Source organism: Sciurus vulgaris, assembly GCF_902686455.1.
Source record: "Sciurus vulgaris genome assembly, chromosome: 1".
Lineage (NCBI taxonomy): Eukaryota > Metazoa > Chordata > Mammalia > Rodentia > Sciuridae > Sciurus > Sciurus vulgaris.
In genome coordinates, this window is record NC_136461.1 from 1,157,265 (window position 1) to 1,170,540 (window position 13,276).

The window sequence follows — 13,276 nt, forward strand, 5'->3', positions numbered from 1 at the left end:
TGGGGCCCTGGGCCTTCCAGCCCTGGTTCCACCCTGGCCTCACACAGCACCCCCACAATGTGCCCATCTCAGGAAGGATGTGGCACCATGTCACACAGGAATCACCCAAGATTCCAAACACCCCAGATTCTCACTCCCTCTGGCCATGGGTGAGGGAGCCGCCAGCCTGGGTATGCCAGCTCTTGGGTGATCTGACCCCAAGGGGCCCAGGAGGGCTCAGTCGACTGGTGAAGGGGGTTGCCTCCATGGGCAGACTCAGGGTGGCCCCTGCTGTCCAGTGCAGCCCCAGACGCCCTGCTTTCCCAGCCCACCTTTCCTAGGCCAGCAGGGGAGACTGGGGTGGGGGTCTGAGCAACCGCAACCATAAAATCACAAAGCTTGCACAGGGACCCCAGAAATGCCTTCTCCTTCTGAGACCCCACCCTGCCCCCTCACTTCCATCATGGTGGTGCCCCCATGACCCACCTGCACACCAGTCCCCTGAACCCACAGGTTGCTTCTCCCACTTGGAGTGTGGAGCCCCTCGGGGGCCATCCTTGGCCTACCTGCCACCTCCTCAGCCCACACCGGAGACCCCAGCCCCCTGCCGCCTGGACAGCTCCCCCAGTGCTGGGCCCCCTCCCATTGCTGCCCTGCTGGCCCAGCACCGGTCTGAACTCCCCTCCTGTCTGTCCCCGCACCCAGCTTCCTCTGGCCAGTGCCCGACTGTCCCCAAATGAAGACTGCTGTGCGCACTCAACAGGTCTTCATTCAAGGTCAGTCTAGCTGAGACCCTGGAGGGGCCGGCCCTGGCCTGCAGAAACCTGTGGATGCTGAGGGCCAGGGCCATCCCTGCCTGTCAGGGCCTCTGGCAGCCTGGTCGCCCTGTCATGGTGAGAGCCAGGAGCAGCCACGTGCTGGGCAGTAGGGAGCAGGGCACCCAGAGTAGATGCAGCCAGGGCCTGATCCTGGCTTTCCCGTTGGCACCAAGGCGGTGAATGAGCCAGAGGTGCCAGGACCCTGTGTTGGGGCCCGTCCCTGTGTTGTGGGCCAGGAGCCAAGGAGGTCTGGGGCCTGGGCTGGCATGTCCTCCTCTGCACCTGAAGGCCAGCCACTTGCCCAGCTCTCCCGGGGGCACTTGCTCACACTCAGCCCGCACCCTGTTGGGGCTCTGGAGACACATTACTGGGGGCCATCCTGTCCTTGGTTCTCTGTGTCTGACTGTCCACGGTTGGGGGTGCAGGTACCTGGAGGAGGGGGTGTCCCAAGTTCTCAAGAGTGGCACTGTCCCAGGGCTAAGCGTGGGTCCAGGGAGGGCCAGCCCAGAGGCTAACAATTGGCTAGTCCTTGCCAGGGCTGTCCAGCTGACCACGGACTACCCTATTTATGGTCTTTCTTCTGGGCCTTGGCGAAGGTCAGCCTGTCCACTCCTAGAGACCTGAGTCCCCGTGCCGAGAGCAGCTTGATGTGGCCACTCTGATGGGCGTGGATGCCACCTGGCCCATACTTCCTGCTGTCCTCAGCCTCAGCAGGGCTTCCCCAGGGTGTGCTGAAGGTCCTGTAGTCCAAGGTTACCAGGGGCTGTGGGCAGCCCCTTCCCACCTGCTCAGACCTTCCTGGCCTCCGTGTTCCTCTTGCCAGTGCCCCCCAGGGTCTCTTCCCTCAGCTCTGGTGGCTCTCCCCTGCCCTGAAGGGACAGGAGCAGGAAGGGGCAGTCAGGCAACCCTGTATGTGTGCTATCATGGAGAGTCATTGCTGGCCAGGGGCCATGCTGAGACAGGCCTTGTGGCTGCCCACAGCACTGCCCTAGGACTGAGGGCTCCCAGGCAGGCAGTGGGCTGGCAAGGGTTGGCCAGGCTGCTCAGGAACAAGTCTGGCAGGCTGGGCGCCCTCCAGGAAGCCCTGCCTGGGAGGTGCCCAGGCTCCATACAGCTGACCTCACCATCTGCCTGACTCTGGGACCAGGCAACCTGCTTAGGCTGCGGACAGGACTCTGGGAGGCCTCCCCTGGGAGTGTCCTCAGTGACCAGTCTGGCCAGCAGCAGAGCTGGGCGGAGCCTCCTGTGCCAGGTGGCCCAATGAGAAGGTGGCAGGGACCAGACAGGCTCCTGTACTCCTGTCCTGGGCTGTGCCTGCTCACGCTGTCCTCTGCTGACCCCTGGGTGGACTGCAGGGTGCACTGGCTGGGGCCCGGCTGGGACCAAGCTGGGCAGGGAGTGGCAGGCCGCTCCCTCCGTCTCTGACTCTCCCCACACAGACTGCTCCTCACCGGCAGAACGATGCTGCCGCTCAGGGACCGAGGAAGGGGCCACAAGTCCAGAAGGGGGCACGGGGAGGCCTCCACGGGCTGGGAGCCGGACACCCTGCCCAAGAGCCTCCCGGGGCAAAAGCGCCGTAGGGTGTTCAGTAGGCACAGAGGGCAGCGCATGCCCCTGGGGTAGCCACCCTCATGCCCACCGATCCCAGTTCCCAGGAGAGGCACCCAGAGGGCCTCCACGCCACGGGCAGGCACGCCTACCTCATGCTCGCCCCCGCCAGCCTAGGCGAGGCCAGCTAGGGTCAGTTCCCATCCAGCTGTGCTGGCAGTCTGACGGCCCCTGGGGCCGCTTGGTGTGCTGCCATGCCGTGACTCCTGGGCAGCTGTAGGGCCACCTGAGCCTCACTTGGGAGACGAACCCACCCACTCACTCACCCTGGGGCCCCAGGCCTGCCCAGTTCCCCAGGGTCAGTGCCCAGACCAAGACGGGCCAGAACCAGAGGGCAGCTGTGCACGGTCACACCTGGACATGGTCCTCCTCCTGGACGTGGTCCTCCTCCTGGACGTGGTCCTCCTACCTGGCGGTGCCCTAGGCTCAGCACTCAGTTGCTGTTCTGGCCAACGTGGGTGGACGGTGGGAAAGTGGCTTGCATAGGGTGGGGCAGGTGGACCTTGGAGTGGGCCCACTAGCTGAGAGCCTGGGGGTGGGAGCTGCACCACCCTCCCCAACCCCCCTGAGGGGCCGTCCAGATGGGTTGCCTGGACGAGAGGTGGATACTTGCAGCCTCTCTGAGTCCCGAGGGCTTGCGCTGCTGGGCGGGCTGCCCAGTCAGCCCTGCCATCTCTGGGGGATGCTGCAGAGCCAGGGTGGAGGGACACTGGCCTGCAGAGCCTCCTGTCCCCCACTCCTGCTCCACAGCTGGGGCTGGACCCTTCCCCTCGCGTGCCCTCTCAGGCCCGGAGCTCCCCTGCGCCTCGCCCCAGGCTGGTGTCTGAGACACAGGCCTATCTTCTTTTGTCTGAGAATTGAAATGTTTGCATTCGTTTAGTTTGTAGGGAAGTTTAAAGGGTGGGGCTGGGGTGGAAGCAGTCTCCTGGTCCCTGGCCCTATGGCGGTGCTGGCCAGTCTCAGAGGCAGGGCCTATCCATGGCCATCTCTGTTGCCCTCACTGGGGTCCCCTTGGCAGGGGTGGGGGGACAACCGAAGGACAACCTGGCAGCCAACGGTCACCTCTGTTGCTCCAGACTGGGGCCTGGAGGCCCTTGGGATGGTCTCAGGCCCACAGACACTGCCAGGAAGCCACGGGGCAGAGGACTGAGTGTCCTGCCTGGGCCCACCATGTTCTGAAGCCTGCGGGTGGTTTTGGGTTTGCCAATGGCCCTGGGAAGACGGCGGTGTGAGGGTCTGTGCAGAGGCCTGCCCCAGGCCTGTGGGGATGCGCCTGTTGCTCCAGAGGAGCCCTTGGAGGCGCTCGCCCGCACTCTCCGTCCGGGGTGGAGCCGTGCTCCCAGTTTCCTGCCAAGGGTTTTGTGACTTTAAAAACCGTGCATGCTTTTGGGGAATTAAATACCAAAGGACGCCTCTCCACGCGGGAAGCAGCAGCTGCTGCCGTTCCCAGCAATTTTTCCTTCCTAAATTGAAACATCATTTTCTTTGTTTTTCTTTTGACAGAAATGTGGTTTCATCTTGAAGTAGAAAAAAGGAGCTGCAGAGCACTTTGCTGTGTCTGAGGGGTAGACGCAGGCAGAGGGTGCCCAGGAGCAGTCGTGTGGGGGTTAGCGGGTGTGACCGGAGTCACCCGCACCTGCTGCACACCCCACGGCCCCTCCTGGCCCCTTGGAGGCAGGTGGCCAGGCGTGTGCAGCCCAGGTGCCAGGTGGCTAAGAAGCAGGGCGAGCCCAGAACCCCCTCCAGTGGGCTGAGGAGGCTGTGGCTGACGCCGAGGGTCAGGTAGAACTGGGGCACCACAGGCAGCAGGCACAAATCCACACAGGCCCCCGACGCCGGATGGTGGAGGAGGGGCTGTGGCCTGTGGGTGGCCCGAGGCTGGGCACTGCCTCAAGAGGGGCTTCCTGCCCTGCTCCCAGGGGTGTGTTGAGCCCGGGGGCTGGAGCCTGCTCCCCTCAGCCCAGAGCCCAGGGGTGCTGATCCTGGTCCACAAGAGGCTGCTGTGCCCGGCAGGTAGAGGCAAGTGTGCGGGGAGGAGAGCATGGTCCACGGGCAGCAGCCTGCCCCTCCAGGGCACAGGGGACGGCAGGGGGCTGCGGCTGGGGACACGATGGCCACCTAGCCCAGATCAGGCAGGAGATGGGTCTGCATGGCCCCCGCAGCCCACTTTTCCCTGGAGGAGGAAGTGCACGTCAGCTGAGCGGCAGGCTGCGGCGGCAGAGTGCAAGTGGCAAGTGGCCCCTAGGACAGCCCAGGAGCGCATGCTCCCAGCCGAGGTGGTGCCTCCACGTGCAGCACTGGGGCAGGCAGAGCCTGAGACCCTGGCAGTGTCTGCACGCAGTCCAGGAGGGCACTGCAAAGCCAGGGGGCCTTCCAGGGGTCGTCAGGCGGATGGAGTGGCCAGCTTCCCTGGGTCTCCCCAGTGGCCAGGATGCCCTTCAGAGGCAGTTGTGAAATCCCTGGACAACCCTGTCTTTGTCACTGGCAGGTGGTGCCCAGATACATTGCCGCCTGGCCGGGCCACTCTGGCCTGAGTACACCTGGGTGGGGCAGGTGTGCAGGCCTCGAAGAGCGTTGGCCACACCATGCAGGCCCCAGCTACGGGGTGCAGAGATGCGCCCCCTCGCGTCCCGTGGGACCCCTTGATGTCCCAGTTCAGCGCTGGGTCTGCCCGCGTGCGCTCATGGGGAGGGGCCCCGTGCACATACCACTCAGAAGCTGGTGTTAAGTGCTTTATTGAAGCCAGTGGCCGTGGGGCTCTTGTGGGACAGCCCTCCACTCCCAGGCTGCTCAGGCCACTTGGGGACGTGGGGGATGGGCCCCGGGGATGCAGCATTAACTTGCATTCGAGACGAAGGTGACCCCTAGGGCGCTGGAGTTCTTGAGTGTGTCCATGGGGCTTGCCTCTGGCTGAAGGCTCTGGTGCCTTCTTCAGGGACACGGGGCCTCTGGCCAGTCCCCTTTGCCAGGACCCGCAGGTGTTTGAAGGCGGTGGGCAGTGGGCGGCCCAGGAACGGAGGGGTGGTCACATCATGGATCATGATCACGTACTCCCCTACAAGGAATGGATGGGCTGGGCCTCAGGCCCCTGGCGGACACTGTGGCCCAGGCTCCTGCCACCCTGTCCTAGGCCCCTCAACCGGTCATCTACACCGCCCACCCTTTTTTCAGGACCCTGCCCAGCACCCACCTGGGGCTCCAGGCCTCCTGGGCACTGGGACCCCAGGACCAAGCTGCCACCCTCCTGGGTGGTCAGCGGATGACACTGGAAAAGAGCAGATGAGAGACAGCCCTCGGGCCCTGGCCCTGGGGACCCGCCTGTAGCTAACTGGCCATGTGGCCGAGCGATTCTCCTGGAAATATTTTCCTACTTTTTCAGGAGGAAAGTAACTGAGTTCCTCTAAAATGTCTGCGGACAGCTGGATCTCTGAAGGCATGGTGTGTGTGCTCGGTTTAGAAGCCCCCAGCCCAGCCCGACATGGGAAAGGGGCCAGCCAGGACGCTGCTGGAGCCCGAGGGCTGCCCTGCGGGGGCTCCCAACCAGGAAAACGACTTTTCCTTTCTGCAGTCTGTAAACTGTCTGGAGAGCTTCAAAGTTGGAGAAACCATAAAAAAGAAAATAAGAAATAACAAAAAGGGAGATTGCCATGGAAACGGTCTCTCCCCCTCCCCCGAGCCCGCTGGGGCTGGCACCGGAGCGGGGAAAAGCTCCCCAGGCTGGCCCGGCTCACATCAGGAATGTGGCCACAGCTGAAACGGGCAGGAGTCGCTCCCACCGCAGAGCAGATCGACATTCCAGACGCCAGGCCTGGAAAACGGGCAGCTATCCTCAGCGGCCAGGCGGGGGCTGGGGACGCCTGCACATTCCTGGGGCAGGAAGAGTGGGCCTCGGGGCTAGGGGCATCTGCTCCATCCTGAGTTAGAAAAAGCCACAGGCCTGGGGGCTGCAGGCTGGGGCTGGGCTGCCTGGGGAGGGCCACGTTCTGCAGTGGGGGCCAGCGGCAGGTCAGCCTCCCCAGCGGGCCAGGGTGTTCCCAAGCAGCCTGTCTCTAGGCGTTCCCAAGAACACGCAGCTGCGCCAGCCGTGGCCAGGGCGGCTGGCTGTGGAGCCAGGGTGAGCTCAGCAGGGCAGCGGCTGGGGAACCCAGGCTGCAGGCCTGATCTGACCCCACTGCTGAGAACTGTTTCCGTCAGATGGAAGAGGCTGCCGGGAGGGGCTCTGATGGTGGACATGTACTGAGGCCAGGGTCTCCTGTCACCTGGCTCTACCCTGCATGGCCCCGAAGTGCATCCTCACCCCCGGAGCTGCCGCAGCTCTGGAGACCAGTCCTAGGGTCTGCAGTGACCCTTCTCCCAGGCCTGCAGCTCTAGGGGAAGGAAGAGAGCAGGGTACTGTCCCCCAGCTTCCGTGTGTTCCTCCAGGAGCCAGCCACACACCTGGACTCCACCAGAGCTGCTGTTGGCTCAGCAGTGGACTGTGAGTGCTGCTGTGGGGACAGCCGGGGACCCTGCCCGGACTCTGGTTCTTCTCCCAGCGTTAGCACTCTCCGGGTGTGGCCCTCTTACCTGACCCAGGGACCTGCCAGCAAGTCCTAGCTATGTGAGGAGTCCATTTCTCAGGCTGCCCAAGTCTGTGAGAGGTGGGGCTGGGCCTTGAAGCCTGCTAGCCTGCTGACCTAGTCCTGGAGATGCAGGGTGGCAGTCATTTTTGTTGTCCAGGCGGACAGAGAGGCACCCTTTTGCTGAGGGACGCAGGTCAGCTGCCTCATGCCCACCACCCTGAGGGACTGAAGATGTGTCTAGTGAAGACGTCGTTATCATCCTGAGGAAGCTACAGGCCTTTGGCTCTCTGGGTCTGGGGACCCTGGCACAGAGGTGGGGCTGAGGTCCAGGCTCCCTCTGGAGCCCAGGCCTAAAACTACTCTGCAGGGGCCACTGGGCCCAAAGCGCTCTGGCCAAGGCTGGCTCACACCCTTGCTCTGCCCTAGGGGGTGTCGGGTCAGGAGTGTTGGTGCTGGGGGAGCTGGCGTCCACAAGGACCTGCGATGAGCCCACCCTGACTTCCTGGACCTGCCAGTCCAGCCTGCATTGGCCTCACTGCAGCCCAGTGTGGCCACCACCTTGGCAGCCCTCCTCCTGCGATGGTGAGATGGCTCCCACTGTGGCGCCCTTCCCTTCCGGGAAGGGAACACTCATCAACTGCTGCTGCCTTACCCACCTGCAAATCCTCCTGGGCCCAGTGCCCTTTCCCAGCAGCCCGAGCTCCTCCCCGCCCAGGCTCCGTCTCCCAGCCCTGGGGCCCCGGCAGTCCCAGTGTGCACTGCCAGGGGCTGGCTGGAGGGGCACCTGTTGCGGTCGTGCCCGTCTCTCCAGATGTGCATGAACGGCAGTGGGCCTGACGGTGGGCCACCGCTGCTCCCTACCTGGGTGCGCCTCTGCCGCCAGCTCTGCTGAGGTCTCTTCAGGCCTGCAGGGAGAAGAGGAGGGGTCCCTGAGTGTCCTTCCCAGGCCCCTTTGAGCAGAATCCATCCAAGGCGGGGCCAGCAACTGGGGTGGGGGTGATGAGGGCCCATGAAAACGGAGATCCGCCATCTCCACAGGCCACTGGGCAGGCACAGTGTGCCCTGCTGTTCTGAGTTCCACCTCTGCCTTCAGCCCTATGACCACTGCTGTGGTGTCCACTCCTGGAGAGAATCCCTGTGCAGACTGTGGCCTGGCTCCGCCCCGTGGACTGTGGGCCTCCGTGAATGAACCTTTGTCTATTTCCTGACAACCCTGGGTCGCTGGGCAGCAGAGTGAGTGTGTGTCCAGGGCCAGCTCTGCTTCCCACAGAACTGAGGAGGCTTGGGGCAGTGCAGAGCGTGTTCTGCAGAGCCAGCGCCTGGGCCAGCGAGGCCCAGCCTGCGGGAAGCGTGGGGGGTGGGAGTCCTGGGGCAGGTGTTGCCCCAGGCAGCTGGTGCTGATGGGCTGAAGCACCCACCTGTGCTCTTGAGGGACACAGGCCAGTACCCTGGAGCCTCCTGAGCTGGGGAGGAGAGTTGGCAGGTGGAGCCGGGTGCTCCTGCCTGGGGCTGGAGGTGGCTGTGACTGAGGACACGGCCTCACTGCTGGCCACCTCTGCCGGGCCCTGAGGTGGGTGCAGCCTGTGCCCAAGACGGACTGTGGATCCAAGCCCCAGCTCAGCGGAGGGAGCTCCAGCAATCCTGCCCCCTCGGGCTGATTCTCCTCCTTTTGTGGTCCTGGGGTTGACCAGGCTGCACGACACCGAGCTGCATCCCCAGGCCTTCTTATTTACTTGTTTTGAGGCAGGGTCTCCGCCTGGAACTCTGTCCTCCTGCCTCGGCCTCCTGAGTTCCGGGGTTCAGGTGTGCGGCCGTGCTGGCCCACTCAGCTTTCTGCTCTGCAGCGAGTGAGGGGTTTGTCCCGCCTACCTGGGCAGCACCCGAGGACCAGCTGGTTGGATTGGGGTTATCTTCAGGGGAGGAAGTGTGGCCAGCAGAGCCCTCAGGTAGTGTGGTCAGCATCTGTCCCTTGGCTGAGTGCTTGGCCTCTCCTGCCTTCTGTGAGAGGACGGGGCTGACTGGCCAGGACCCCTGGCAGGAGTCCAGCTTTATGATCCGATTGAGGGCCTATGCATCGGCTGGGCTGTGTCCTGAAGGCCCTGTGCAAGTGGACCTGGGGAGCCCTGCAGCTGGGTTTCTGGCCTCCTCCTCCACCCTGCCCTCTGAGGCCAGTGACTTCCTGTCACTCATGGCCCCGAGGTGGCCAATGGCCAACACAGAGCTGGAGGAGAGCACCAGGGCTCAGTGACTGGCCAGGTTTCGACCCTCAGTGAACTTACATGCCGTGTGCATGGTTCGGGTGATAAAAAATTAAAGACAAAAGATTTTAAAATTACTTCATTTTGAGTGGGGGAAAAATGGGCCTCTGCTGGGCCCAGGAGCCGTGTTAGAGATGGTGAAGGGCGGGCGCGGAGGGGAAGGGAGACACATAATTCAGCACTAAGAATAACCAGAGTCTGTCAGGCTGCCAGCGTTAAGAGAAATAAACGGGGTTACAAGAATCCTGAGAGTCTTTAAAGCACCCCCAGGGCTTGGAGAACGCCAAGGCAGAGCCAGGACAGCGCGGGGCGGGGGCGGGGAGCCCATGGAGGCGCCGATCAACGGGCAGCAGCGTGGGAGACATGTGGTCAGACCCGAGGCTGGTTTCTGCGGAGACCTGGAAGGCTGGGCCCCAGAAAGCACAGGGCAGTGCGGTGGGTCGAGCAGTGTGGGGTGGGGGTCCGGCTGACCCCGACAGCAAGGGGCACTAGCTGTGTGTGCAGGCCTGGCTGGCCTTCAGGAGGCAGCAGTGGTCAGAACCAGACATCCGGAGTCCGCAGGAGCAGAAGGCTTGCCGAGGCCATCCAGGTGCAGCCTGGGGCAGGGCTGGCGTCCGAGGGTGAGCTCAGAGCTCCAGGTCCAGGGCCCTGGCATGCATGACCCCTCCTTTCTTTCTTCACGTTCTTGTGCTTGCAGCTTCTGGGGGTTCTTGGATCTTCGAGTTTTCAGTTTTCATCAAATTCGAAAAAAATTTGCCCCAATTAAAAAGCCTGGCTATTGTTTCTTTCAATCTTTTTCTGCCCCCACCGCCCTCCAGCATTGTGGGTCGCTGGGCCTCAGGCGTGCTCATCTCTTGGGGGTGTGAGGCTCTCCGGGTTCCTGATCCCCTTGCCAAGAAGTCGCTCATCCCTCCAGGTGTCCCCACCTGGGAGGTGCAGGTTCTCGTCCTCGGCAGCTCCTCTGGGCCTGCCCCGCCCCTTTCCAGCTGTCCTCTCCTCTCCACCTCCTTTCCGGGCCAGTTATGCTTGTTTTTCGCTCCTCAGTGGTCTCGCTCTTCACTGGCGTGGTGATCTTGGATCCCACGCCAGATGTTGCTGACCGTTCCTTGCAGAGTGCTGGAGGTCTCTGGTCTCCTGCAAGCATTCCTGAGGTCGGGAATTCCTTAGAGCTCACACAACCCTTTGGATCTTGCCTGCGAGGCCTGTTGGGTGGTGTTTAAGGTGGGCTGGTTATTCCAAGCTACTGCGGCAGCTCCTGCTGCTCCAGAGCCCAGCACACTCAGGTCCAGCGCTCTGCCTCGTTCCCAGATCCTCTGGTCTTCTCAGGTGGCATGCTCCTGACCTCTGCAGCTTGCTTTCATGCAGGAGCTGACCTATGCTCTCCCCTGGGCCCACCGGAGTCAGGCACAGGAATGGAGCCATCTCCACACTCCCTCTGTTTCCCAGCCCAGATGTCCTAAGCTAGCACCCTGGTGCCAAGGCTGGGGTGTGCAGCTCCACTTGGCAGGCCTGGCCAACCCTTGCTGCTGCCGGTTTACCAGCCTGTGTTACAGGGACATTCTCCCTGTGCAGGCACAGTGCCCGACCTTGCCAGGGGCTGGACAGCGAGGCCTGAGACCAGTCTTCCAGAGGCATCCTTACTGCCAGGCCAGGGCACGGTTGACACAGGGGTGTGAGGTTTAGGGGTCCTCTCCTTGGAGCAGACCAGCATCTGGACATCCAGAGAAGAAACCACCTAAGCAGTTGGAGCCAGGAGCCAGTGGTGTTCAGGCAGACCTGGGATAAGGCACAGGAGCACCTGCCCCAGGCTCTTTGGGGGTTTACAGAGCCCCTTACAGGACACTGCATAAGTCGGAAGCCAAAGGGGACCTCTGAGGCTGGGGCTCAGTGGTCGACACTCACCTAGCACGTGCGAGGCACTGGGTCTGATCCTCAGCACCATGTGAAAATAAATGAATGAAATAAAGATATGGTGTCCCTCTACAACTAAAAATATTAAAAGGAAAGAAAAAGTCGATGGGGAGCCAGGTGAGGTGGCCATGCCTATAAGCCTAACAGCTCAGGAGGCTGAGGCAGGAGGATTGAGAGTTCAAAGCCAGCCTCAGCAACTTAGCAAGGCACTCACAACTCAGCGTGACCCTGTCTCTAAATAAAATATTTTTAAAAAGGGGAATGTGGTTTGGTGGTTCGATCCCCAGAACAAAAAAAAAAAAAAAAAAAAAAAAAAAAAAAGCCCAAGGGGACGGGAATGGGGAAGAATGGCTAGCTTGAGGCGGGCAGCCTAGCTGAAGCCGGAGGGTGCTCCAGTCTGCTCTCCTGGGACTGCGCCCCCAGGCTTTCTGCAGCCCCAGGAAGAGTCCACAAAAAGTTCCAAAATTAGAACAGTCGGTTAATTGCCAGAGTGCAGCAGGGCCCTGGCTTGGGGCCAAGTTAGAGATGGCCACCGCCTCCTAGCAGCCCTAGGAACCGGAGCCTTCGGAGCCAAGGCCTGGGTGAGCAGCAGCCTCCTTCCCAGAGACAAGGCCTCATTGGCCTCCAGCTCCTCCTGCAGGGAGGACACCTGTGCTCTGCCCAGGGCACTTCTGAGCCCCCACCCTCACCAGGGCCTCAGTGCAGCGCAGGGCAGCCCCCGTGTTTCTGTGGCTGATTTCCAGGCAACAGAGACAGTGGTCTGATGACCTCTGGGCCTGGAGCCCTGGGACAGGGACCACCCAGAGCCACTAGCGCCCTGTCCCCAGCAGGCTATGCACCTCAGTGGCCCTATTTGGAAGACCTGCAATGGTGGCCTGGGAAGGGCTGAGGCTGCCGCCCCTGAACCCCTCCACCTGCTGTGGGGCTGCTCTTCCAGCGGGGCCCAGGGCGCCTGGTGTGGGCAAGCCGCAGGTCCGGCTGCTCCCGCCTGGCCCTCACACCTGCTTCGGCTTATCATTGCTGCTTGGACGGGACAGGGCTCACTTTCTGTCCTTCAGTGTCTGGAGAAGTGAAGAGCCCAGGCCCTCTCCTACGTTGTCCCTCGACTCCATGGGGTGGGGGCTCAGGCAGCAGAGGCCATGTGACCGTGGTGACCTTGGGGCCCCAGTTCCACAGCCCCTGAGGTTGCCCTTTGTAACTCCCCTTTAGCTCTGACGAGGCCCTGATGTCCTCAGGTCTGCCAGTCCCTCTTCATCTCCTGGGTGCCTGACCCCCAGCCTCCCTGGGCCAGGCCTGAACTCAGCTCCCTGGAGGCCTCAGCAGCAGGGGCTCATCCCTGCCCATGTCCCTGAGCACATGCAGAGGAACCAGGGACAGGACATGGAGGTGAGCTGCAGGGGCGGCTGGCAGGACTGGGCAGGGCCTGTGGGCTCCGTGGCCTTATCCTGCAGGTCACTTTGGGTCCGCTCTAGAGTCGTTGGAAAGCACCTGTTCCAGGGCTCCCACTGGACCTGCGTGGGATGCAGAGGGGCAAGGTGCCCGTGAGAGCGCCTGGCACTCACGCCCCACCAGGCGAGCAGGGCCTGTGGCCTCCTGGCAGGTGCTTTGCAGAAGTCACATCCTGGGAGGCTGAGGGCTCTGTGGGAGGTAGAGCCTGTGGCCATCGCAATACCTGCTGTGCTCATAGGCGGGATGAGGGCTGCTCACTGAGCCCAGAGGGCACTGCAGAGCCCACATCCCAGGGTCTTCCTCCACGGGGTCTGCACACCCTCGCTGTGCTCGGCAGGAGGCTGGGCTCTGTGATGGTCCGCTCAGGGTTGCAGGCTCATGTGCGTCTGGCCTGTTCCGTGGTTCCAACTGCATGGCTGCTTCATGGCTGGGCCTACCTTGCTGGTCATGGCACACTGACCAGGGCACATGCTTAAAGAAAGGCCTCAGCACAACCCTGCGCCCATCCTATTCCAGATCCCCCAGTCTGGCCGCCCTAGTGGTTGACTAGGTTCCTACCCAAAGCGTCCCTGGGGGTTGGTGTCCTGTGGCCAGCTGGAGGCCACTTTGGGGCTGTCCTGGTGGTGTGGCTTCTTCATGCTGACTGAGGGAGCAGCTGGCCACCAACCTGCATCTCTAGGCTGGGGTAGGT

At 62.6% G+C, this 13,276-nt stretch overlaps 1 protein-coding gene across 7 annotated transcripts in view; it reads right to left on the reverse strand.

The window, feature by feature from the left end:
* Window positions 1-5,117: 5,117 nt before the first annotated feature.
* MORN1 (MORN repeat containing 1) overlaps window positions 5,118-13,276 on the reverse strand; it is a 48,176-nt gene continuing 40,017 nt past the window's right edge. For 3 of the 7 annotated variants that reach the window (XM_079149688.1, XM_079149682.1, XM_079149680.1), the window contains 2 exons: window positions 7,829-7,872; window positions 5,119-5,460 (listed from right to left, as the gene is read on the reverse strand). In XM_079149688.1, the coding sequence (XP_079005814.1) occupies window positions 5,270-5,460; window positions 7,829-7,872 (235 nt within the window). In that variant the 3' untranslated portion in view covers window positions 5,119-5,269. Of the gene's footprint in view, window positions 5,461-6,466; window positions 6,773-7,828; window positions 7,873-13,276 lie in introns of those variants that run through there. The other 4 variants (XM_079149686.1, XM_079149683.1, XM_079149685.1 and 1 more) reach the window with 3 other exon arrangements.